Source organism: Tursiops truncatus, chromosome 1, assembly GCF_011762595.2.
Source record: "Tursiops truncatus isolate mTurTru1 chromosome 1, mTurTru1.mat.Y, whole genome shotgun sequence".
Lineage (NCBI taxonomy): Eukaryota > Metazoa > Chordata > Mammalia > Artiodactyla > Delphinidae > Tursiops > Tursiops truncatus.
This window is the reverse complement of record NC_047034.1, coordinates 74957125-74983466: the sequence shown is the minus strand read 5'-3', so window position 1 is coordinate 74983466 and position 26342 is coordinate 74957125. Positions and strand designations below refer to the sequence as shown.

Here is a 26342-nt window from a genome sequence, read left to right as displayed (position 1 = left end):
CCCTGTGCTCAGCCTGTAGGATCTCCTTCTAGTTCCAAAATAAACATTGTGCTTTCCTGCCCCAAGGCCCTTCCCCCCACCTCTCCCCTTCACCTACCTGTTTTTTCAAGGTCCACATTAGATACCACCCCATTCTAGTTGGAAGGAAGACTTTTCAGTACTATTTCATTTGTGCCATTCATTGGGCACTTTTCATATCCTTCTTTAGGCTCATAGGTAATTCCAACAGCTTCAAAACTTGTTTACACAGTCTCCGGCCCTCAGAATCACTCTTATTTTTGGCAGGTCCATCTATCTGGTGAACTAAAGTTACCTGACTCAACTTTCTCAACCCCCCACTCCTTCATACCTGGTCTTCCAATTTAAGTTCTAGAACACAAAATTTACCTTTTCTTCTGTGTCAGGCTTTGAGTGCTCGCTCGCTCGCACTCTCTCTCTCTCTCTCTCTCTCTCTCTCTCTCTCTCTCGTACTTCTTGAATCTTGCTCACTCTTCTCGCTTATCCTCAAAATACAACCAAGTCTCTCTTTCCTGAAAACAAAACCAAACCAACATACAACTTCCCCTTTCTTTCACCCTGTTTTTCTTTAAGTCAAGGTACCTTTTCTCCTCTTTTCTTGGTATACTCCTGTTACTGCAGTTTGACCTAAGGGTCTGCCACGCTGTAGAAACTGACATCTGGAAGATCAACCATAACTTCTAAATGCCAAATTCCAGTCTCTTCTACTTGAACACGTCCCTTCTATGGACTTTTTCATCTACCTCTCTGACTACTCCATCACTGGCTTTTGTTTTTCTTCCTCTGTCCCATACTTTTCAAGGTTTGTTCTTTGGTCCTCTTTAGAAACTTCCACTTCTGTGGGGATGATTCTTAGATCTGTCTCTAGCCCTAGCTTCTCTTCTATGCTTCATTTCCAGTTGTTTGCTAGACTTGTGTGTGTGTGTGTGTGCGTGTGTGTCCCACCTACTTCTCCAAGATGGCAAGTTCCAAAGTTAATTTATTTTATTCTTCCTCTTCCAGGCTATCCCCAAATCTCTTCTGTCTCCTGTCCTTTCACTCTCAGCCAGTGGCATCACCCCCTTTCAGTTATTTGTTTATCTTTAATTACTCTTCCTGTGTAGCTTCCTGCTGCTCCATTTAGGAACTGGCCACAGAATAATAGGTGATCTCTGAGACGATTTCAGTAGAGTTTTTAGTGGTAGTGGTGATAGTCTTGGAGAACTCAGGAAAGAATTGCAGGATAAGAATTTGGCTCCAAATTCACTGCTTTCAATGAAGCTGTCTCCAATTTACTTAGAACATTCTCTCCTACACCATTTCACAAAAGTAAAATTACTCTCTTGAGTACGTATCAATGTAATTCATTTCTTCTTTCTGGATACTATATTTCGCTCTAATTTTCTATCTTTGCTATATTTATAAACTGGTCAATTTTGCCAAATTGTTACATTTCTTAAGGAGACAGACCACAAACTCTGGAAAAGGCATTGGTGTCATCTTTGTCATCTGTACCTGATGATAGTGTCTCTCTCAGATTAAGTACTTCCTCGAGGGACAGATGATGATGACTGTGACTCAGAAGTCTCCTGGTTTTTTCTTGTAATCTGTGTTCATAGTGCAGGGGTGGGGTGTCTCCTTTGCCACTCTAACTTTGTATTTACTACAAATACACGAAATATACTAATTATTGAGGTGTTAACTTAGGAGAGTTTAGGAGTTTCCACTTTTCCAATATTTGGGTCAATTAAACAATCTCAAATTTCAAAAGAAAAAAAAAACTCTTCAAAAACCACCCCAGTGGGCTGGAGATAACGTAGTCCTGGAGAGACATTTCCTTTTCCGATCCCCCCTGTTCCTCACTCCACCGCCCGCTGTTCCTCCCTGGGGCATGGGCAGGTTTGATGGCTCAGATCCCTACATAAAGCTTCCCTTGGAATGCTGAGACTTTGCGTCCCAGCCTAGGAACTGGGAGGTGGACTTTAATCTCCAGGACCTACATCTAGGCTTCGAAGTTTGGGGGGAGGGGAAGGAAATGAGCTCCCGAGAGTAAGAGTCCTCTTCAACCCTAAATAGGTACACAATAAATATCTGTTGAATAAATGAGAACATCAGAACCCAACAACGTAAACTAAGTCAATCTCTTTTTTACATACCTCAACGATTAAAATCTAGGAAGTCAGCTTTACCGCTGTTTACACCTAGTAGATTAGCAGAGTGCCTGCAGTTTGCTGAGCACCCCTGACTTTACTCTGGGATCAATTTCCCCACTTCTTGAAAGGCTAAACCCCAAAATGGATTTATAATCTGGGGTTGAGACCTCCTTCTGTTTAGAATGAGTCATTCCCGTTCCCTGTAAACTCACCCCGCCCCTTCCCATTCATTCATTCAACAAATATTTATTAAGCGCCTAACATATGCCGATCCCTTTGCAGGCGTTTGGGATAAACCAGAGAAAAAAACAAGAGCTCTTTGCCCTGGTAGAACTTAGCGTAGGGCAAGAGACAAACGACGACTTTGAATTTTAGATTAAATTATATGATTTGGAAATTGATACATACTACCGAGAAAAAGGTGCCAGGCTGAATGATTTGTGGAGGCCAGGAGACAGGGGTGGAGAATCCAAGATTGGGATCCAGCTCAGGTTGGGGAAAAGGGAGACGGAGCTGAAGTGGAGGAGGTGCTGACGTCGGGGGACCGGGAAGATATTTTCCGCAGAATGCGACGGAAGAGTATTCTGGCTTATGCGGAGGTAGGTGAAGAGCAGAAAGGAGTCTGGACAGAGATTCCCGTCGAGAAGCCGGCAGGCGGGGGACTCTTCTGCAGCTGAGGAGAGAAGATGCTCTGGCTGGAGGATCCTGGTCCAGGGGCCGGGCCGGGGCCGTCAAGGGCGGCCAACCACTAAGTCCCCAAAATGGCCTCCCGATGCCCCTCGCAGCCCCACCCCCGCCCCCGCACTCCACCGCTCGCCGGCCCACGTGACCCGACCGGCCCCTCCCGCCCACCCGGGCTAGCGACCCCGGGTCCGGGTCCCTGCGGCGGTGGCCCCGCCCCTCGCGGGAAACGGACCAACCGAGGAAGGGTAAGGCGGGGCGGGTGGTGACGGCCAATGGAGGTGGAGCTCCGGAGGGGAGTAACAGGTTGGTGGGAGGGGGAGAAAGAAGGAGGGAGCGCCGAGGGACAGAGGGGGAGGGCCCGGGAGCCGCGCGTGCAGCTCTACCCGAGCCCGAGCCCGAGCCCGGGAACGCCGAGCCCGGCTGGGGTGAGTGAACCGGACGGGCGCAAGGGCACCTGAGAGGCAGGCGAGCCCTCAGGTGTACCCCTGAGGGGCGGGAGTCCAGGCGATCAGAGATACCCAGGGCACAGGTGCTGAGTTGGCGAGAGGAGGAGGGGAGGTCAAGTTAGGGTGGGAGTAGTGATTAAGAGCTGGCTCCTACTCTAAGATGCCACACGCAGGTGCCTGGGAAGGTGCCAGGTGAGGGGCACCTGAGGCTAAGGCTATTCCCAGGGCATGGAAGCGTTTCAGGGCCCATATATCTCTGGAGGTCAGACGCCAGTCCCCGGGGCAGAGTTTCTCTTGGAGACCGGAATGGTGGGGGGAAGGAGTCAGTCTCAGTTGGGCAAAGGGAACTGCTGCCTGAGGTTCAGACATGTAAAGGAAAGGGCGTGGAAAGGTGCTGTTTCCCTGAGGTTCTTTACCCGACTGCCAGTCTGAGCCGGTGCTGATACCTCCCTCTGGCTTTGAGGTGGAATCTTTCTCTAACCATTCATCTGTAGGGCAAGACAGGTGCAATTAATAGACACTGAGAGGTAGAGCGAGAGGGCACCCCCATCTCTTTGCTAGGTGTGAAACTAAGTCTTTCAGTTTTTGTCCTCCTTTGCTTTCTTGCCAGGGAGAATATTTCCTTCTTTCTCTTGAGAGAGTGCTCTACAAGAGAGGGATTTGAGTAAGCCTAGATCCCTAGGCCTACAAAATGTGTAGAAATACTTCTTTCTAATGAGGCCTCTTTCTGGGGGCTAATGTCAAGCCCTTCCCCCAAGCATACATACTTCTGTGGTTCTAGGTGGGGCCATTGGGTGAGGTTTGGGAGCCTAACCAATTTCCTTGATGCCTCTCAGAAATTTCCCATTATTTCCTTAAACCCTACCAGGCATCCCTGACAGCTGGACCATGATGGCTGTCAGACTAGCCATAGGCACTGGTGCAGGAAATAAGCAGGACTCCTCAGGAGACCACAGGTCTAGGAGATTCAGCACCTCTGAGTCTCCAAGCTGGATGAGAGGTGCACGTCAGGGCTGAGACAAAATTTCTGAGGCAGATTCCCTTGCCTTAGGCAGGTGAGGGAATCAGAGCCAGCCTTAGCTTGGCCCCTTTGATGCCCTGCCTGAGGAGAGTTGTTGTAATTGGGAAATAATTAGCAACCGCTATGTTGTCGACAGGCTGCCTGCACATGCCTCTCTACCTCTTTTTTCATCCTGGATATTCGGGAATGGGGGGCTGGCTCTAGGGGACTGCTAATCCAGAGATTTGCCTGACCCTAAGAGGATTCTGGCTTCCTAGAACCCTTCCTGCTTTCCCCAGGCTGACCTGCATGCCATCACCCATGTGGGAGGTGAGGAGGGGGTAGGGCTGCTGCTTTCTTCACGCCAGGGAAGGGGAGAACTGAGGGCCAGGGAGGTGGCCCAGGTTAAGTGTGGGATCTGGAATGCAACCTTGGGAACTTTAGAGGGAGGGGTAGAGGGAGACAAAGTCTTCTGTTACACACTGGCCTGTCTGTCAGTCACCAGGCACACTGTGTATCTGTTCCTGCCTGTTCCCTCCCCACCTTCTGCCTCTTCCTTCAGAGCCTTGGCCTTGGCATCTAAGCTGGACGGAGTCCCTGCCCATGGTTTTGCCCCTCTGCCTCCTCTGTGGTGTGGAATTTCTCTGGTCTGCTTCACAAGCTGCCAGTGGAGTCTCCCCGGCCCTCCCCTTTCCCTTGCCTCTCAAACCAGTCCAGCCAGTTTGCAGGGGCCCAGTTCCTCATTGTGTTTTTTTCCCCACTGGCCAAGCAGCTCTAGTCTGGTGCTCAGGTTTGACTTTTCCAGTGGACTGAGCCAGGAGTACACATGGGGGGGGGGGGGGGTTCTTTTTTTTTTTTTTTTGCAGTACGCGGGCCTCTCACTGTTGTGGCCTCTCCCGTTGCGGAGCACAGGCTCCGGACGTGCAGGCTCAGCGGCCATGGCTCACGGGCCTAGCCGCTCCACGGCATGTGGGATCTTCCCGGATCGGGGCACGAACCCGTGTCCCCTGCATCGGCAGGCGGACTCTCAACCACTGCGCCACCAGGGAAGCCCACATGGGGGGTTCTTTCTGGATCCTTGGGCAACCTTATCTTGCTAACTCTTTATGAGAAAATAGGAGCCGAAAGAGCAAGGTCATCGAACTGTCCTTTTCTGTTTTCACCATTTGCTTTCCTTGTTTCCTCCGAGGGGAGTCTAATCTCTGTACCTCTAGTTCACCCATTTTCTGCATCTGCCAATTATATAGCATCTAGCATATTGCCAGGCCGTATGTATACCAGTTCTTCCTGGGCACACCTGGAGCCACCCCACCCCCACTTCCTGCCAGGAGTCCAGAGACCCTGTCACTCCTAGTTGGAAGCCAGCTGCTTATGGTTGGGCCAGAGGTGATGGAATTGGGGCAGGGCAGGCTAATGAGTAACTCAGGGAGAAGTGGCTGCCTGATACAAGTGCTGTGTTCTCCCTCTCCTTACAGGCAGGAATGACAGAGGCAGAAAGATGAAGCTGAATTAACTTGTGGCCTAGTCTCTTCCCAGAGTACAGTTGGTGGGAAAAGCAGGGTCAGGCATCTGGTGAGAGGAGAGGCTCTGGGCTCCCTGTTGCCTGGCACTAGATCACTATTTACCTGCCTCTGGGGCTTACGAAAGGCCTTGGAGCTGCCTTGCTCACCGGGCCCCGCCCCGCTGTCCTCTGTAACTGAAGGCGGATAGGTTTCGGGTTTTCCATGTTGAATCATTTAGAGCCCTGCTTTCTGACCCACCCCAAAGATCCCTTTAGCCCTCCTGGCCCTTGACCCACATGTCCTGGGACTGAAGGGGGTTGAGGTTAGGGAGTCACTGGGACCTCAGGGTACACTTGGTGCCGCCTCTGAGCAGCTTGGTGCTCTTGGGCAGGCAAGGGCTATGCACTCTCTGGGACTAGGCTGGGAACTTCTTGACCTGGATCTGGAAGATCAGTAGATGTACTGTCAGGGTAGAGCTGCATCATGAATAAATCATGTGACTTCTAGGCACATCTGGTTCCAAAATTATGCCTGAATAGGACAGGGAGTCCAGGCCAGGAAGAGGTCCTGTTACTAGGACAAACAAGAAATGGCTGTGCACGATCCTTGGGAAATCTCCCCACTGCTGTGTTGAGTCTGCCTTGGTTTGGGATACAACTTCTTTTTGTTTGTTTTTTTGCGGTACGCGGGCCTCTCGCTGCTGTGGCCTCTCCCATTGCGGAGCACAGGCTCCGGACGCTCAGGCTCAGCGGCCATGGCTCACGGGCCCAGCCGCTCTGAGGCATGTGGGATCCTCCCGGACCAGGGCACGAACCCGTGTCCCCTGCATCGGCAGGCGGACTCTCAACCACTGCGCCACCAGGGAAGCCCTGGGATACAACTTTTAATAGATATATATTGACATCTACCATCTGCCAGGCCCTGGGGACACAGGAGTCAGCTGAGAACAATGTCTTTTTTCCCTCCAGGAGCTTATAACCTAGTGGAGGAGACAGATAGGAAACAAATCATCATTCTGATAAATATATAACTAAACTGAGGCACACTCACTGAAGGCCAACTATGGAGTGTATAACGTGAATCTGATCTAGTTTGTGGGAAGGAATGGTCAAGGAAGGCTTCTCTAGGAAGTGGCATCCTTCTGTAAACCAGGGGAAGCCAGGAAGGTCCTGTTGGAAGGAGCAGCATATGTGCAGGATAACATTTGTTGTCAGCTTTGTGACAGGCTTATGCTGCTAGGTGCATTCATGTTTAATATCTTGACATTTCCCCTCTTTTTATTGAAGTAGAACCTAAGTAAATAAAGTGCAAAAATCTTAAGTGTATAACATGATACATTTTTACAGTTGTGTATACCCACATAGTTGTTATTATCTAATTCTCACAGGTAATTACCTCATGAGGTATTATTATACCCATTTTACAGATGAGGAAACAGGCTGGGAAAAGTTGTGATTTGCCCAAGGTTATATACATCAAGTGAAGGTCAGAAGCTGGGATTCCAAGCCAGATCCTGACTATAGTCCAGTGCCTTTTCTATTGGATGAGTGGCTTGGAGAACTTACGCCTTTGCCTTGTAGCTTCTTTTCTGGTCCCATTTCTTACTTGAATTCCAACATAGGGCTCTGCCAACTAAAAATATTGCTTTTTGGGGTATCTGAGTCAGTGGTTGGTTAAAGTCCTCCCCGATGTCTGCATAGTGGAAGGATCGGGTCCTTGGGTTCATGGGTGGGCCTTAAGGACCTCTTGAGATTCTGTGGTAAAAGTTTGGGTGGGCTGTCTCCTGGGGGAAGGGTGCATTGCTTTCATCATTTTCTCAGACACCAGAAAAGGTGAAGAACCATTGCTGATAAGGTGTTCCTCCCCCCCTGTATCTTCCCCTGTAGGGGAGGGGTTGGGAATGCTACTAGGAATGCTCTTCTTCCAATTCCTTTCTCACCTGGAGCTCCGCCCCTCCCTTCCCCACCCCTCCTGGGTTCCTGAGCTTCCTGGCACTTCTACAATCCCTGAAAGGGGCCTTGCCAAGTTTCCTTGGCCCAGAGCTCCACTGGGAGGTTGAGTTGGGTATGTTTGTGTCTCTGGCACATCAGAGGCTCCTCCTCCAGTTTGGTGCTAGGCCCTGGTGGAGGTTAGCAGAAGGGGTGGGGAAGCTGGATTTTTATTTGCTTAGAGGAGAACCTCTCCCTGCAAGTTCCTGGAGCCAGAGCAATAAGCAATACCTGGAACACATTCCATTTGCTGACTCTGAGCTTAGGCAATGTAGACCCAGGGAGCTGGCCTGTAGGTGGTCTTGGCTCTGGCTCTCAGATGGGACAAGTCTGCCTGTCCTGGGGCCTGATACTCTTTTTTTTTTTGGCTGCACCATGAAGCTTGTGGGATCTCAGTTCCCTGACCAGGGATGGAACCCAGGCCTCAGCAGTGAGAGCACCAAGTTCCAACCACTGGACCGCCAGCGAACTAATTCCTGGACTGGTACCCTTAAATGTTACTTAAATCTTTTCTTGAATAGGTAGTACATGGTTCCAGATTCAAAAGGGACAAAAAGATATATAATAGAAAGCCAGTCATTCTCCCTTCCCTGTCCCCAGCCCTCAGTTCCCCCAACGCTGATGCATCACTGCTATTGGTTTCTTTGAGTATCCTCCCAGAAACGGGATGACATATCTTGGGGTCTTCTGTATTTGAAATGAGCTCTGGGATTGGAGGCCCCTATTCTCCATTGGGTTGGAGGTGTCTGCAGGTGGGGCTTGGGTTCTGCCTTCCCTGGGGGTAGGAGAAGCACATGGTAGTGCTATAGGTGTACGTGTGAAGATCAAGAAAAATCTTTAAACTCTTGACAAAACCAAGCTGCCCAGGACTGTATTAGAGGAAATGGATTCTTCTGGGTCAGTGGGTCTCAGAATGTGGAATCTGGACCAGCAGCATCACATCACCTGGGAACTTGTTAGAACTGTAAATCCTCAGTTTGGGGCTACCTGCTGAATCTGATACTCTGGGGGCAGGGTCCAGCAGTCTGTTTTAACTCGTCCTTCAGGTGACTCTGCTGCTCAGGTAAAGTATGAGAACCACTATTTTGTGTAGAAGGGATTGGCAGGGCAATCACCCTCACAAAAGCTGGGCAAGTGGAGGTTTCTGGGTTTCTACTTGTAGTCTCTCAGCTTAAACTCTTCATCTTCTAGGACCCCTCCTACCCATGGAGCAGGTGTCCACCATGGCCGAGCCCCGGGGCCCTGTAGACCATGGAGTCCAGATTCGCTTCATCACAGAGCCAGTGTGTGATGCAGAGATGGGCACCCTACGTCGTGGTGGACGACGCCCAGCTAAGGATGCAAGAGCCAATACCTATGGGGTTGCCGTGCGTGTGCAGGGCATCGCTGGGCAACCCTTTGTGGTGCTCAACAGTGGAGAGAAAGGTGGCGACTCCTTTGGAGTCCAGATCAAGGGGGCCAACAACCGAGGGGCCCCAGGAGCTCTGAGCTCCGACTCGGAACTTCCCGAGAGCCCCTACTCTCAGGCCAAGGAGTTTCCTGCCCGCTCGCAGGGAAGCACATCTGATGAGGAGCCCGGGGCCCACTGGAATGGAAGGCTACTGCGCTCCCAGTCCCAGGCCTCACTGGCAGGCCCTGCCCCTATGGGTCCAAGCAACAGGAGCACCAGCCTGCTGGAGCTAGCCCACCAAGGAGCTTACCTGGACAGCACCATTGACACTGCCCCCCTGTCTTCGGTGGACTCCCTCATCAACAAGTTTGACAGTCACCATGGGGGCCAGGCCCGGGGCCGGACTGGCCGCCGCACGCGGATACTGCCCCCTGAACAGCGCAAGCGGAGCCAGAGCCTGGACAGCCGGCTCCCACGGGACACCGTTGAGGAACGGGAGCGCTGGTCCCCCAACCACTGGACCCCTAGCACAAAGCATGACCAGCACACGGGCAGCATGAAACAGTCAGCCCAGAGCTGTCTTGGTGGCTTTAGCCGTTCCCGTCAGACCCAGGACTGGGTCCTTCAGAGTTTTGAGGAGCCACGGGGGAGAGCACAGGACCCTCCCATGCTACAGGTCAGACCTCACCCCTCTGTGGCTTCCAAGCCCTGGCCCCTTCTCATCAGCCCTGACCTACTTGGGTCTCCATGTTGGTTCAAATGACCTATGGCAGAAAGTCTACTTTTTGTCCTCCCCTTTATCCATCTACTTAATAGATGGTATTCACATGTACAAGACACTTCCATGGGCAAAATGCTGAAGGAAGTGGAAGTAACTGTGAAATCACCATTCACAAGCATGGAGAGTTACTTGTCATTGCCCGACCATTAACTGTGCCTCAGTCACCAGCGTTTGCTAGGTCTGCAGCAAATGTGAGGCAGGCTTGGAAGATATGAGTGGCTCCCTGGTGCTCTTGCCAAAACTCCCCGCTTTGTCTCCCACTCAGGAATGCGAGCGCGTGGGGGAGTGACTTTACTCTGAGACAAAGTTAAGCCCATTCTAAAAGTAAATCATTCACAAATTCTAGTACATTAACTGCCATTAGTGACAAATAACCTGTGACACAGCTCACAACTGGTCGAGATCTGTGTGTCGAGCAAAATCTGGTTTGCAGCGATAGTGAGAGGTGTACCCTGCTTGGACCCCTTCCTGGCCTGTTGCTCCGGCCTCAGAGGTGTTGCCTCTTTACCCCACTTCAGGCTTGTTCGTCGTGCTTGAAGGGCCTCGTCTCCCAACTGCCACGTCTCTTCCATCTGAACCCCACACACGCTTCTGGCGTAACCTTTGTAGTCTTCCTATTGCTCTGGGTTTACTTTTTTTATAGTTCAAATCAACTCCAGACCTTCTCCGAGACCAGCAGGAGGCAGTCCCACCAGGCAGTGTGGACCACGTGAAGGCCACCATCTACGGCATCCTGAGAGACGGGTGAGTGGGGACCCTCCCAATAGCAGAGTCACACACCTCCCTTCTTTTCCTTCTAGCTTTGTTCCCCATCTTCCTTGCTCTTAGCCTTTCCTTCCCTCATCTCTGCTACCCCTTTCCTCCCCTAACCTTTGCATCTGTCCTTTTATCCTCCAGAAGCTCAGAAAGTGAAACCTCTGTGAGGAGGAAGGTCAGTTTGTTGCTGGAGCAGATGCAGCCTCTGGTGGTGAGTGGCCTTCTCACGGTGGGGCAGGGGGCAGGGTTAGGGCCTTGTGGGCCTTGGGATCTGGATGTGGACTCGCTTCCTTCCCCCCGTGTCTCTGGCAGATGGTTTCTTCTGGTTCCACTAAGGCAGGGCAGGGTGAACTCACCCAAAAAGTGGAGGAGCTACAGAAAAAGCTGGATGAAGAAGTGAAGGTGAGGAGAGATTAGAGGTGCAGGAGGGATGAAGGGCCACAGGGGGAAAGAACCTTGGCCTGAGCTGGCCCTTCCAAACAATGGAATGAGCACTTGTGTGTCCTGTGAGACAAGAGTATGTGCTAGTCCCAGGAAGGACTTCTGGGGTTCTCTGGAGCTTAGAGAGGAGGAGCACATTCATCAGGGGTCTAACTACTTCTAATTCCATTTCCTTTGGAATTTCCTGTCCTAGCTCTGCCACTCACTGTGGCTGTATAAATCTTGAGTAAATTATTTACCTCAGTTCTTGGCATCATCATAGTAATGATGGTAGTAATAGTAGCTGTCATTTATTGAGTTTAATTTTTGTAGTAGGTACTATCCTGAGTAATATGTAATAATTACAATGACCCTGTAAAATAGGCGTCCTTGACCCTTGTATGATGAGAAAGTTGAAGATCAGAAAGGTTAATTGCTCAAGGTGGTAAGTTGTAGAGGAGGAGTGTTAAAATTCAGGTGAGTCTTATGCTCAAGCCTACGTACTCCTCTTTTTTTATACTGCTTCCACCTGTCACAGTATTGCCTTGTATATAGGTGGTGCTCAGTAAGTGTTAGATTGTAACTCCCCTTGCTTCCTGAAAAGCGGTGTCATGTACTGGTTGAGCGGTGGGCTGTGGAGTCAAACTGAATTCAAATCCTGGTACTCTTACTTGTTGGCTATGTAACTGACCTTGGGCAAATTCTTTAAATGTTCTAAGCCTTTGTTTCCTTAACTGTAATGTGAGGATAATAATTGTGCTGTGTTAGTTATCTCTTGCTGTGTAACAAATTACCTCAAAACAAACATCCCCCAGTATCTGAGTGCCCAGGATCTGGGAGCCACTTAACTGGGTAGTTGGGGCTCAGGGTCTGTGATGAGGTTCCAGTCAAGGTATTGGCTGGGGCTGTAGTCATTAGAAGACTTGACAGGTGTTGGAGGATTTACTTCTAAAACGGCTTACTCAGTGGTTGTTAGTTGGAGGTCTCAGTTCCTTGCTATGTGGACCTCTTCATAGTGCTGCTTGAGTGTCCTCACAGTATGGTAGCTACCGTCCCCCGGAGGGAGTGATCCAAGAGAGAAGGTAAGGAGGAGGCCGCAATGCCTTTTTCTGACCTAGTCTCAGAAGCTACACATCACTTCCCCCTTTTTCTATTTGTTAGAAGAGACAGCCTATACTCAAAGGGAGCCTATATTAAGTCCAGCCTATACTCAAGGAGAGAGGCTTCACCTTTTGAAAGAAATGTCAAATAATTTGTGGACATATTTTAAACCATTACAAGTACCGAGGCTTGTTATGAGGATTAAATGCAGATAATATACATAAGGTCCCTAGTACAGTGCCTGTCATATAGTGAGTGTCAATAGATGTTAGGTATTCCCATTATTCCTGGTCCTTCTGAGAGGCTTTCCCTACTCTCCACCTGTTTCACTCTCTTTTCCCTTTCCAGAAACGGCAGAAGCTAGAGCCATTCCGGGTTGGGCTGGAGCGGCAGCTAGAGGAGAAGGCAGAAGAGTGCAGCCGACTGCAGGAGCTGCTGGAGAGGAGGAGTGGGGAAGCCCAGCAGAGCACCAAGGAGTGAGTGCAGCTGATGGTGCTTGCAGGGCTGCATGAGGGCCTCAGCCAGAGTTAGAGGCTCCCCCAGGGCTGGGGGAGACAGGGAAATCTCCAGAAGCTGAAAGGGGCCAACAGAGAAGGTTAAAGATAGGACCTTTCTCTTTACCTTCTCTATCAGTAATGCTGACAGCACATGAGTTAGGCTCCCTAGATTTGCCTCTGTGCATCAGGTTCTTAATCTGTAAAATGGGATTTTTTTTTTAAATGTGATGGAACTGAACATTTCTTTTTTTATTTTTCAATTTATTTTTATTTTTTGGCTGTGTTGGGTCTTCATTTCTCTGCAAGGGCTTTCTCTAGTTGCGGCGAGCGGGGGCCACTCTTCATCGCGGTGCGCGGGCCTCTCACTGTCGCGGCCTCTCTTGTTGCGGAGCACAGGCTCCAGACGCGCAGGCCCAGTAGTTGTGGCTCACGGGTCCAGTTGTTCCGCAGCATGTGGGATCTTCGCAGACCAGGGCTCGAACCCGTGTCCCCTGCATTGGCAGGCGGATTCTCAACCACTGTGCCAATTCACAGGGAAGCCCTGTAAAATGGGATTAACGATGGTACCTACCTCACAGGATTGTTGTGAGGATTTAATCATTCATGTAGCAGAAGTTTTTGCAATGAGTACTGTGTAGTAGGCACTGATCTAGATTCCTGGGGTTCATCAGTGAACCATAAAGATGAAGCATAGCTTCTAGGAAGGGGGCACAGACAGTAAACAATTAACATATTGTATAAGTAAACGTATTACATATGAGAAGGTGGTAAGTAGAATAGGTTAAAGCAGATCAGGAGGGCTGGGTTGCAATATTAAACAAAGTAGTCAGGGGAAGCCTTGTTAGGATTTGAACAAAGACTTGAAGGAGGTTTATAGGAACTAATATAAGTAAAGTGTTTAGAAAACGGCCTTACACGTAGTGCTCAATACTGTTGTCTATAATTAATATTAGGCTCCAGAACATGAAGCTCCTCCTGGACCAGGGTGAAATGGTACGGCATGGGCTGGAGACACAGGTGATGGAGCTGCAGGACAAGCTGAAACAGGCCCAGGGTCCTGAGCCTGCTAAAGAGGTGCTAATGAAGGTAGGGAGCAGGATTGGGGTACCTTAGCCTCTGCTTCCTTTCAGCTAGAGCATCCTCAAGTCTGCTCATCTGCAGTTTCCCTAAAGTATGGGGAGTAGGTAGCTGATTACAGGTATCCCTTAGGGTGCTTTCACGCTGACTCAATGACGGCGTGGCACTAGAGCCCAGAATGGTAGATTTCCTTTATCCTAACAGGGCATCTTAGAGGGCAGAGAGCACCTGGTACCATGCCTAACAGATAGGAGGTGCTCAATAAATATTTTTGATTGACTTCCACCTTCACTTTGCCCAGGACCTGGTAGAGACCCGGGAGCTTCTGGAAGAGGTCTTAGAGGGGAAGCAGCGGGTAGAGGAGCAGCTGAGGCTGCGGGAGCGGGAGCTGACAGCACTGAAGGGCGCCCTGAAGGAGGAGGTGGCCTCCCGTGACCAGGAGGTAGAGCATGTGCGGCAGCAGTACCAGCGGGACGCAGAGCAGCTTCGCCGGAGCATGCAGGATGCAACCCAGGCACGTGACAAGAGCAGGGCTGGGAAAAGAGAGCACCCCCAGGGAAGGGGGCTGCCTCGAGGTCTTGGTATTTGGGGAATTTTTCATGGTCATAACCGGAACTCCCCCTAAAAGACACATGTGAGATGTAATGAAAACCTTGCTCAGGAAACCTACAAGGGCAGAGGGAAGGAGTGCAGGCCAGAAGTCCTGTGAGGATGTGTGACCAAAGTCCCATGGGGAAATAACTGGGGGAGGCTTCCTGTAGATGACAGAGGGGCAGACTGTGTCTTGGGAAGAGAGCCTTCTGCTAGCATTGCACCAGGTACCCTGGGTGTCAGGGTGTGCAGTGGGCATGGTGCCTCTGGACCTGAGCCTCCCTTTCTACACACTCACACTTTGGTTTGGAGTGAGCTCTTCCCTCCGAGCCTCCTGGCCCCTGACTCTCCCCTTCCCTAGGATTACGCAGCATTGGAGGCTGAGAGGCAGAAGATGTTAGTCCTGGTGCGGGAGCTGCAGAGGGAGCTGGAGGAGACCTCGGAGGAGACAGGGCATTGGCAGAGCATGTTTCAGAAGAACAAGGAGGAACTTAGAGCCACCAAGCAAGAGTAAGGACATTGCCCCCCAGGATGCTTATACATGATTCTTATATTCCCCCTCTTTTCTGCCAGTGCTGTGCTCCTTCCTTTCCCATTTCTCAAACTGCCCTTCTCCATCCCCACCTTCCGCCCTCCTGAGGGTGGGTGCCCAGTGTCCTGCCTCCAGGGAGGTGGTTGTCATTGTCATTGTCCTGCTCACCTCTCCCAGGCAGGCGGCCTCACCCTGTTTCCTTTCCCTTTCGTTTCACCTTTCTGGGCTCAGACTCCTGCAGCTGCGGATGGAGAAGGAGGAGATGGAAGAGGAACTTGGGGAGAAGATAGAGGTCTTGCAGAGGGAATTAGGGCAGGCCCGGGCTGATGCTGGAGATACTCGCCAGGTGGAGGAGCTCAAGAAGGTACTTGGGAGTTGGGGGGCAATAGGGCAGGTTGGTGTGATGGGCATCTGCCTCACCTATCCACGAAGGCCTCCACACTTGTGTGGCTGTCTCCCGTGTGCTTGGTTTTCAGGCTTCATCCTGCCTGTTCAGCCTTACCTCTTCCCAGCACACACTCTAGCAGGACTGGTCTCCTCACTCAGTATAGAAGTTTCTAATGGAACGGGCTCTCGGCGGCCAGGTTGGGTTATAGCCAGAGGCTGCTGGCTGCCTCCCAAGAGACCTCATGGGTAGCAGCATTGAGGTGGATTTGTGAAACTCCAGGGTCATTTTTGCAAGCTTGGAAACCTAATTTGGTCAGGATAGCAAAAGTTGCTCTGTCTCTCAGAGGGGACTCATTAACTACACTTATGAAACAAACATTTACAGTTAGAATGCCAGTTTATTAACTTACAATGAGTAGTGTTGTCACATGGACTGGAACACTTGCAGTGGCATGGCCAGCTGACCTATATGGGAAGCCAAATTGTAATTTGAAGGCTGCTTAGAGAGTATAGAATCTAGACACAGGTAGCTAAATGTTTTATCATGTATGGATATTTTATGAATAATAAGGTCATAAAATTGAAGTGAACACAAATAATTTCTTCATATTCCTGGTATCAGTTTATGAAGGACAAGAAAGCAATGAATTATTTCAGATGATTTGAAAATTAGAAAATATTTTCATTAATTATAGGGAACTGGCATTTGTGGCCTCCTGAGAATCCTTCTGGGTTTATATTCTTTCATTTGCTATGCTGTATATGTAGTAGGTGCTCAGTTAACAAGTATTAATTAATCAATTCTTGTTTATCATGCTTTTACTATAAAACTACCTAATTGTAATCAAGGTAATCATATTTTTAAATGAGTAAAGAAATATAGCTCTGAATGATGATTTTCCAGATAAATAAAAGCCTGAGCTTATGCAAAATATTTGGTGGAGAAAAAGATAATAAATGTTAACCAAACATACTTTGGTGGTTGTGAAATCAAAAGTACTCCTAATTTTTACTATACTGTTTTTAAGTTAACAAATATCAAGGATAGTCTGAGGTCTGTGAAATATATTGGCTGATATAGTGAACTTGGACATTCCTCTGGACAATCTCAGTTGACTTATTATGCTGGGTAAAGCTAAAAAGCAAAAAAGTAATAACTAGTGTTTCATTTATATATTAAGCTAATTTTATTAAGTATTTAGTAAATCAATAAGATATATATTAGGAAAATATACTAACCCAGTCCACTGTAGACCATACACTGTGCTATTTTTCTTTTTTTTCTTTATTTAAAAAATTTTGAAAATTTATTTATTTTTGGCCGCATCGCACCTCATGTGGGATCCTACTTCCCCGACCAGGGATCGAACCCTCACCCACTGTGGTGGAAGCATGGAGTCCCAACTGCTGGACCGCCAGGGAAGTCCCCTCTTTTTCTTTGTAATTAGTATGTTAGTGTCTTACACTGAAGACTCACGATATACATATAACCTTTCAGCCTAATTATACTTTCTGAATTTCAGAAGTAGCTAATAGATAAAGAATTAGAATGAGAAATCATATTTTGATTTTTTAAAAAAGAAATCAGAGCAGCACCAATATTTATTGTGTCACATATTTTGGTTTTCAGCATTTAAAAAAAATAGCCAATCCTGTTTTATGCATACCCTCATCTGTTCTCACTCCATGTAATTTTTTTTAATGGAGATTTAGTTCACATACCATAGAATTCACCCTTTTAAAGTATACAATTTAGTGGGGTTTTGTATACTCACAGAGTTGTACAACCAACACCACCACCACTATCTACTTATAGAACATTTTCATCACCCCAAAAAAGAACCCCGCATCCATTAGCGGTCACCCTCCCCACTCCTGGCAGCCACTAATCTACTTTCTCTCTCTATGGATTTGCCTATTCTGGACATTTCATATAATGGGACTCCTATAATATGGGGCCTTTCATGTCTGGCTTCTTTCACCTAGCATAATGTTTTTCAAGGTTTATCCATGTTGTAGCAAGTATCAGTGCTTCATTACTTTTTATGGCTGAATAATATTCCACTACATGGATATACCACATTTTTTATCTGTTCATCAATTGATGGACATTTGGGTCCTTTCTGTATTTAGCTGTAATGAATAATGTTGCTATGAGCATTCACTTACAAGTTTTTTGTGAACATATGTTTATACAGTTCTCTTGGGTATATGCCTAGGAGTGGAATTGCTGGGTCATATGGTAACTTTATGGTTAACTTTCTGAGACATTGCCAAATTGTTTTCCAAAGTGGGCATACCATTTCACATTCTCACCAGCAGTGTACGAGAGTTTCAGTTTCTCCACTTTCTGTTATCCCAGGCTGGCTCTCTCTGCCCTGTCACCATTTCCCGTCCCTTCTAGGAGCTGCGCCAGACACAGGAGGAACTTAAGGAGCTGCAGGCAGAGAAGCAGAGCCAGGAGGTGACTAGGCGACACCGGGAGCGGGAGTTGGAGAAGCAGCTGAGGGTAGAGGCTGAACGAGGCCGGGGGCTGGAACTGCAGAACCTCCAGCTACAAAAGACCCTCCAGCAACTGAGACAAGACTGTGAAGAGGCTTCCAAGGCAAGGGGAGTGGGCACAGGGCTTAGGAGGTGGAGGCTGAGGGGTCTGGAGGGCTGAGGAGCCAGAGGGCGTGGAAAATTACCTATCATGGGTATGTATAGACCAAATACCTTGGTCCTAGGTGTGTGGTTAAAAGTAGCCAGGATGTGGCAGGGGGGGAGGTTGGGCTGTACCTGGTGACACCCATTGCATCTCTGTAGGGGTGGGATTCTCAGGGAAGCCTCTGGCTGGTGGCACTACCCCTTTTCACACCTGGGTTCGTGTGAGCTCTCTTTGGGGTGGCTTTCCTGGGAGTCGCCAATGACCTTGAGCCCTGGGGTCTGAGCCACCTCTCCCTGAACCGGCCTCAGGCTCAGATGGCAGCAGAGGCAGAAGTGGCAGTGCTGGGGCAGCGTCGGACAGCAGTGGAGACGACGCTTCGGGAGACCCAGGAGGAAAATGATGACTTCCGAAGGCGCATCCTGGGTCTGGAGCAGCAGCTGAAGGAGGCACGAGGCTTGGCGGAGGGTGGGGAAGTGGCGGAGGCTCGGCTTCGGGACAAGGTGCAGCGGTTAGAGGTCAGTGCTTTTGCTGACATTGTTGGCTTCCTCCTGGCCCTCTCTCCTCTCATCCCTGGCTAAATACTCAGCCATCACTTTGATTTTGCCTGTAGTGTGCTTCTGTTTGCCTCCCTAGTCCTCTGTCAACCTCGGGTTTATTCCTGGAGTGTGCTTTAGTGTGAACGTCTCAGCCTTTGCACTGGTATTTTTGTCCATTTCCCACTCTTCGCATGTTCTCTGATCTTTGCTGGTTCCTCTGAGCCTGTTTTCATTGCCCACCTTTTTCATAAACATCTCTTCCTCCTCCCTCCCACCTACTCACCTCCAAATGGCTTGAGTCCAAGCTTTGCATCCCCTCAGTCCAGCGTCCCTCACCTTCCCCACTCCCAGGCAGAGAAACAGCGGCTAGAGGAGGCCCTGAACACAGCTCAGGAAGAGGAGGGGAGCCTGACAGCAGCCAAGCGGGCACTGGAGGCACGGCTGGAAGAGGCCCAGCGGGGGTTGGCCCGCCTGGGACAGGAGCAGCAGGCTCTGAACCGGGCCCTGGAGGAGGAGGGGAAGCAGCGGGAGGCGCTCCGGCGCAGCAAGACTGAGCTGGAGGAGCAGAAGCGCTTGCTGGACAGGACTGTGGACCGGCTGAACAAGGAGGTGGGGCACGGTGGCCTGGGCTCAGGAAGAGGCTCAGCTCATACAGAAGCTTGCCTGGGGGGCGGGGGGAACAGGGGAGGGAATGGGGTCACGACGTGTGGTGTTTGCTTTCCTCAAGTTCATTGTTGGGGAGGCCAAGTCTACATCTGCAGTGTGGCATCCTTCCTACTTCCCCTCAGTGTTCTTGACCTCCCCCTACCTCCCATTCCTTTATGATCTTGATCCTTGGAGAATGTCTCCTGGAGTTCCTCTTAGAAGTCTGTAAGACCTAAACATAAGAATCTTCGTTGGTAGAGTTTTATATTTAGGGGAAGGAAAAAGGCCTATAATCCCTCCTTAGATGTCTATAAGACCTAAAAACAGGAATTTTCATTGGTAGAATTTTATATTTGGGGGAGGGAAGGAGAAAGGAAGAAAAGGAGATAAATTGCTTTTTTTCAGGTAAGGTTCTCCTCCTAATCGCTTATTTATAAAACCGGAGCAAACACCTAAAATATTTCATCAGTTCTAATATGTACATTTTATCGTCTCTGAAATTGATTTGTGTCTTATAATTGACGGTATGTTATAGTTCAATTGGCAAATTTTTCTTTTTCTTTGTAATAATCATTGGTATCTTGGGTTTGCTGAAATATGGTCATTTAAGGTTTACTTTGTATCAGGCACTATTGTAAGTACTTTACGTAATTAATTAACATAATTCTCACAACAACCTTGTGATATAGGTGTACTGTTATTATCCCATTTTACAGATGGGGAACTGAGACCCAGAGAGGGTAAATAACTTGCCTGTGGTCACACAGTTAATAAGTGGTAGAGCCAGGATTTGAACCCAGGAAATCTATATATTACTCCCAGCCATACTAGGGACCTAGGTCCAAGAAAGAGCAAGAGAGGGCTACTTCGGCAGGAAGGAGGCTCTGGGAGAGTCTTGGGAGTCTGGGCCCAGAGAAGAGAGAGAGGCATCCGTTAAAGAGATGCAGTGCTGAACAATCTCTTTTCTCTGTGTCTCAGCTGGAGCAGATTGGGAATGACTCTAAGCAAGCCCTGCAGCAGCTCCAGGCCCAGCTGGAGGATTACAAGGAAAAGGCCCGGCGGGAGGTGGCGGATGCCCAGCGCCAGGCCAAGGAGTGGGCCAGTGAGGCTGAGAAGACCGCTGGAGGGCTAAGCCGACTTCAGGATGAGGTAGGAGCCTAAATGGCAGTAGTCCCAACGTCCTTGGTTTGAAGGTCATTACCTCTTAACCTGTGACCAAGGGATCCTGGGACCTGGGTTTAGGTCTAATCACTTCGGTGGGGGAGGGTGGGGGGAGTTGTCCACTGTAGGCAGAGACAGTAGAGGATGCACTGTCTGCACAGCAGTGATTTTCAAACTCTGCTGCACACTAGGGTCACCTGGGGAGATTTTTAAGATCTCAACACCCAAGATGCCTCCTGTTACACTTAAATCACAAACCCTGGGGCTTGGATCCAGGATCAGTAGTCTAGAAGCTCCTCACGTGATTTAAACTTGCGTAGAGAATTTTAAGACGATAGAGAATATGGGCTAAAAGTCAAGTCTTTTTATCATCACCGTGCTCTGGCAATTCTAAAGAATGTCAGAGTTGAAGAATTTTCCCCCACGGGGTGGACTGCTTCCACCCTTCAACCCCCATCTTACCTTATCTGAGCTGCTGCATTTTTCTCTTCTGACCAGACTCAGAGGCTGCGGCAGGGCCTGCAGGCATCCCAGGCTGAGCGGGACTCTGCCCGGCTGGACAAAGAGCTGCTGGTCCAGCGACTGCAGGGGCTGGAGCAAGAGGCAGAGAACAAAAAACGCTCCCAGGATGACAGGAGCCGTCAGCTCAAGGGCCTTGAGGTGAGGACAGTGAGGGGGTGACGGGTGGTGGGTGGGATGGGGAAGGTGAGGGTGTCCGGATCCTGGCACAGGTGGGATTAATGTGGGGAAAAGAGCCAGGACACTCCAGCCTCTGGAATAGGAAACTGGCAGCCGACAGCTGATGGGTTTTGTTTGACTGCAGTGTTGTAAACAACTTTGAATTAATTGCCACTGTTTAGAAATTTATAGATGTCACATAAAATTTTGGATTTCTGGCTTTTCTCATACATTTGGAAAATATAATAACACTGGGCTTTGAGTCTTGAATTGTCCACATGGCAACAGTTGGCTGGAGCTGAGCAGTGGCTTCTCCCCTTTAGAGTCAACAGTGGTCTTCAGTTTGCTATATTTGGCAATAACAACAACAACAGTAATAAGAGCAGCAGCAGCAGCAAGCAAACACTTACATATTGTGCTGTGTGCCAGGTACTTAAGAATTATTTAATCCTGAGAGTAACCTTATGGCATGAGTAGGCTTGTTTTCCCCATTTTATAGATGAGGACAACTGAGACACAGAGAGGCCAAGCAACTTGTCCGTGGCCCCTTTGCTAGGAAGCAGTCGATCTGATTTTTAAATCCAGGCAGTCTTGTCTTAGCCTCTACATGGTACTGCCTGACTTGAATTTGCTTCCCCAATCTGTACCCTGATGCTTCAGTTTCTGACTCTCTTTATCTCAGCCTTGGCCTGGGCACTTGGGTTTCTCTCTATTTTCCCATTTGGGAAATAGGGCTGCACCAGTGAGAAATAGATTCTGGGGTTTGTCATCCTGCCAAGGCGCCAAGGTCAGAGCGGGCCCACCCTTTTCCCTTGATGCCTCACTTGGGCAGCAGAGGGCGCTAGCTCCGTGGTGGCTCTGGGCAGGGGCAGGGACCAATAGGTTCTGGGATGTGGGAGAGAGAAGAACCTGTGGAGGCTGGTGTCTGAGAGGCTCCTGGGCAGAGTTTGGCGTTCTGGTGTCCAGCATTTGGGGCAGAATTAACCTGTTGGCCCTCTGCCACAGGAAAAAGTCTCACGGCTGGAGGTGGAGTTAGATGAGGAGAGGAGCACTGTGGAGCTGCTGACGGAACGGATGAATCGTGGTCGGGACCAGGTAACCCCTTCCTTATGCCTTATCCGTGTCTACCCCGATGACAGAACCTCTTGGCCCTTTCAGAAACAACCCTACCTTCCCATCTTTCATATATGGAGTTCTGGCTGCAGAATCGGTGCGTGGCCGGCTCTACTGCAGGGTCTCATCTGCTTTCGCGAGGGGTTGGCGGGTTTCCTCAGATGGAAAGAAGCCGGGAGTTTGAATGGAGGAAGGAATCCTGGTGGCCTGGGCTGTGGATCTGAGTCTGGGCTGCTTGCATTCAGAAGGGACGTTAGTCCCTGGTGAGACTGAGGAGGCCCTGTTTAAATTCTGGGGCCCCTCCCATCTGAGTAGGCTGTGATTTCTTAGTTGCCTGGGAATTTGGGGGATTCAGAGAGCACCCTCCAGCTACTCTGCTCCACTTGGTTCAACTTGCTGGTTCATCATCAGTCCTCCCTAAGTCTGGTTCCTCTGGCCCATCCCCACTAGGTGGACCAGCTGAGGACAGAGCTCATGCAGGAGAGGGCTGCTCGGCAGGACCTGGAGTGTGACAAAATCTCCTTGGAGAGACAGGTGAGGTGGGGGGGGGGGGTCTTGGGGATAGGCCTCAGGAGGTGGGTAAAATGACCATGGAAGCAATCGCAGGTTGAGTGCTAACCAAGGAGGCTTCCTGTCCCTCTCAGAACAAGGACTTGAAGAGCCGGCTGGCCAGCTCAGAAGGCTTCCAGAAGCCCAGCGCCAGCCTCTCTCAGCTTGAGTCCCAGAATCGGGAGTTGCAGGAGCGGCTGCAGGCTGAAGAGAGGTGACATGAGCCCATCCTCTCTCTCTCCCTCTGGGCTTTTCTCCTCTGGTGTCCCTACATCTTCTGCTTCAGACATGGCCAACCTGGCTTGATCTTTTGGGAGACCTCTTCTCTTGATGGGGAGAAGAGAGAGTTGCAGAAATTCTGAAATGTGAATGACCTCTATCTACCTGGTTCTTTGCATCTGCCCTGGATCCTCCTCAGTCTAATGGTTGGGCTCGTGGCTGAGCCCTTGGAGTTCTTGGAGGCAGTATGGGGCCAAGTAGGAGTTTCTTTAGAAATGACAACAGCCATAGACATCCCCCTACCCCACCCTCTTAGGGAGAAGACAGTTCTGCAGTCCACCAACCGAAAACTGGAGCGGAGAGTTAAAGAGCTGTCCATCCAGATTGATGATGAACGACAGCATGTGAATGACCAGAAAGACCAGGTAAGGATGGCAGCTAGGGCCAGGCAACCATATGGCAAGTATATACTATGCATTTGCTTGAAGGCCAAGAGAGGTCCCATCTCATACATCTTCTAAACTTAGACTTTCCTTCTATAAGGTCAGAGAGACTAGAGTGAAAGGACTAGATTAGAGCAGTCATAGTAAGCATGGGTATCGAGTACTTATGATGTGCTAGGCTCTCTTTCTAAGTGATGTATTAACTTATTTAATCCCCAGGACAAACCTAAGAGGTTAGGGTACTGGCCCATGGTCTCAACATTTTCCTAGGGGCAACTGTATATACCTTGTCAAGATTGCTGCAGGGGAGGATCCCAGGCCACGGTAGCAGCAGCTCCTTTTCTAATGTGGGGACTTGGTATCCTGCCTAGCTAAGCCTGAGGGTGAAGGCTTTGAAGCGGCAGGTGGATGAAGCCGAAGAGGAAATTGAGCGACTGGATGGCCTGAGGAAGAAGGCCCAGCGTGAGCTGGAGGAACAGCATGAGGTCAATGAACAGCTCCAGGCCCGGATCAAAGTCCTGGAGAAGGACTCCTGGTACGGGCTCCTCTTCTGACCCCTGTTCCATCGGGATAGCAGAGCAATAAGGGAATGGGCTCTCCTGAACTGGATGGGGAGGAGGATCTCTAAGAAGGGACTTCGCAGGCACTCATTCCTGGGTGAAAGCCAGTGTGACTGTCTTTTAGTATCTCAGCCCCCATCCTGTACCCCATCTCCCCATATCTCTAATTAGTGGGGGAATCTTGTGAATAGCTTTAGGCCTTAGGAGAACTGGGAGTTTCCTTAGCATGAAAAGGGAGGCTGTTTAAATCTTTCTGTCACCTTCCCTGACCAGTATTTCTCTTTGACTCAGGCGCAAAGCTTCCCGCTCAGCTGCTGAGTCAACTCTCCAACATGAAGGGCTGAGCTCAGATGAGGAATTTGACAGCGTCTACGATCCTTCCTCCATCGCCTCACTGCTTACGGAGAGCAACCTGCAGACTAGCTCCTGTTAGCTCATGGTCCACAAGGGCCCATGAACCACACTTGAGGCCTATCCTGGCCAGTCCTGCTCTGCTCTGCCCAGCCTCAGATTCCTCATCCCTGTGGGGGACCCAGTTATTCAGACCTAAGACAGGGAGGGGTGTGAGTGAAGGTGATAAAAAAGGCATCAGCGCTAAGCCGGTAGACAGACTTTCCCTTTCCTCTGGAGGAGTGGGCATTTTAAGCCAACAGAGCCCCCTCCTTAAGTGCCGACCCCCTCTTCTGCTCCCTCACAGCAGTAGGTTGGTGAGCATATAGGCTGAGAGGGATTGAGCAGGATAGGAAGGGATAGAAATTGCCATGTATATAAAGCTTTATTTCTTTAGCCCTTAACCCCAGGCTCAGGGAAATACCCTATGTGATTCTGCCCCCTTGACTCCTGCAACTCATTTCCTTCCCATTCTGGAGCACTGTAAGGGGAACATTATGGGTAATGGACATGCTGGCGTGGCTCTACCCACTTCTCAGAGGCTCTTCTTTGCACAGTCATGGGGCCCATGTGGTAGTCCCCACCTGTCTCCATTCCTGTATTTTTTGTCTTCCCCAGGCCAGGATCCAAGGGACCCTCTCTCTTTCTCTTCCTATCTTTACCGTTTCTATGTTCCTTCTTTCTTCTCAGTGCCTTAGCTGGGGTGCGGAGATAAGGATGCTCTTCTTGCCTTTTATTACCTGCACATTCATACCTCTCCAAGGACCACCCTTTCCCCACCCGGGGCCTTCTGCCTTCCCTGCTGCCCCAATGACTGGTCGAGAGACCTACCGGCTTCCCTGCCTATGAGGCCCTGTGAGAGGGACTTTGGGAGGGCCATGATAAGGTGGTGGGGCTGCTTCTGCTCAGGGTTTCCATCCTTCCTCCTCTCCCTCCGTGACTATGGATGTGCTTATAAGATGGTTGCACCTGGGAACCCTGACCACTGTCTACGCAAGTTTGAAAAGCAAAGGTTTTGGTCTCCGGGGCCTTAACTTGTGGTTTCTCTGATCAGATGTGCCCAAACTCAGTAGGGAACCGAGGGACCCTCATTATCTCAGGAGCTTGGACCTGATACAGAGGGGCTAGAGGCTGACTCTTGGTAGAAATGGGAAGAGGCAATGGTGGACTTATTCCTCCTTTGGGATTTGGGGAGAGCCACGTTCTGGTGGGAGGAGGTAAGGGAGATGATTCACCTCTCTTATTTTCTAAGCAGACTCTGTAAGAAGCCTAGAGGAGGGAGAAGCCTGTTCTCACCAATGACTTGTAATTTCATGATTAAAAAAAATTTCCTTTATTCTGCATATCATATATTCTCTCCCAATCCAATCCAGCATTGAATTTATTTTAAATTAAATATTAAAATTATATATCTATACTGAAATCCTTGACTTGTCTTCTCATTCTTTTTCCTGACTTATTTGGAGGTCTAAATTTTATGAAGAAACCATTTTACTGTACAGCTTAGAGGCTGAAGCTGGGGTTTTCTTCACCTCACTTTTAGAGGCCTTTTACAACAGATCAGATGGAACTTAGGGAACCGAGAAGTGTTTATAGCAGCTCCATTCTTTCCTGAGGAAACTTTTGGGAATAGCAAGGCCAGTAAATGCCTTCTCTGAGGGTTAAAGGAGACAGACCAGAAATGGGTTTTATTCCTTTGGGGCATAGGGATAGCCCAAGCATGCACCTCCCAGGCGCAAAGATACCCATCCATTCTTACCAGGCATGGGACCCAGTCCCTCCATGAGAGGTGGGGAAGTTTCTGTCATCCCTGCCCTTGTGTTGCCTTGAAGAGAGCTAGCTGTTCACCAGAGCCTATTGCCAGATTTAGGGGTTCTGCCCACTCAAGAGTGGGTCAGACCTCTTCTTGTCTGGTGTCCATGTGGACCATAGCCCAGTGGAGAAGCCACCTGCTGAGAGCAGTTGGGCTGGAAGAGGCTCCAAGGTCCTGCTTGGCCATCCTCTATTCTAGGCCCTTAAGATGCTAACCTGGGCTTAGAGAGCAAATGCCACTGGAGAAGTTGAGGTTCATCCCTTCTCAAGAATGCAAATTCCTTTTA

General features: G+C 49.6%; 1 protein-coding gene across 4 annotated transcripts; it reads left to right on the top strand.

Moving 5' to 3' along the window:
• The first annotated feature begins 2641 nt into the window (after nucleotides 1-2641).
• CGN (cingulin) lies at nucleotides 2642-25666 on the top strand. 4 transcript variants are annotated; one of them, XM_033859507.1, is made up of 21 exons: nucleotides 2642-2749; nucleotides 8962-9836; nucleotides 10585-10685; nucleotides 10839-10908; nucleotides 11010-11099; nucleotides 12567-12694; nucleotides 13669-13801; nucleotides 14094-14306; nucleotides 14745-14893; nucleotides 15147-15279; nucleotides 17707-17907; nucleotides 18258-18464; nucleotides 18837-19094; nucleotides 20109-20279; nucleotides 20790-20951; nucleotides 21975-22064; nucleotides 22533-22616; nucleotides 22727-22845; nucleotides 23167-23275; nucleotides 23665-23828; nucleotides 24145-25666. In XM_033859507.1, exons 2-21 carry the CDS (start codon nucleotides 8976-8978, stop codon nucleotides 24284-24286), a joined length of 3585 nt encoding a protein of 1194 aa, XP_033715398.1. In that variant the 5' UTR covers nucleotides 2642-2749; nucleotides 8962-8975; the 3' UTR covers nucleotides 24287-25666. The 4 variants fall into 4 exon arrangements, with proteins under 4 accessions (XP_033715398.1, XP_033715408.1, XP_033715382.1 ...); XM_033859517.2 differs by lacking the exon at nucleotides 2642-2749 and adding an exon at nucleotides 3137-3259 and having other exon boundaries at nucleotides 10842-10908; XM_033859491.2 differs by lacking the exon at nucleotides 2642-2749 and adding an exon at nucleotides 3137-3259.
• The last annotated feature ends 676 nt before the right edge of the window (nucleotides 25667-26342 follow it).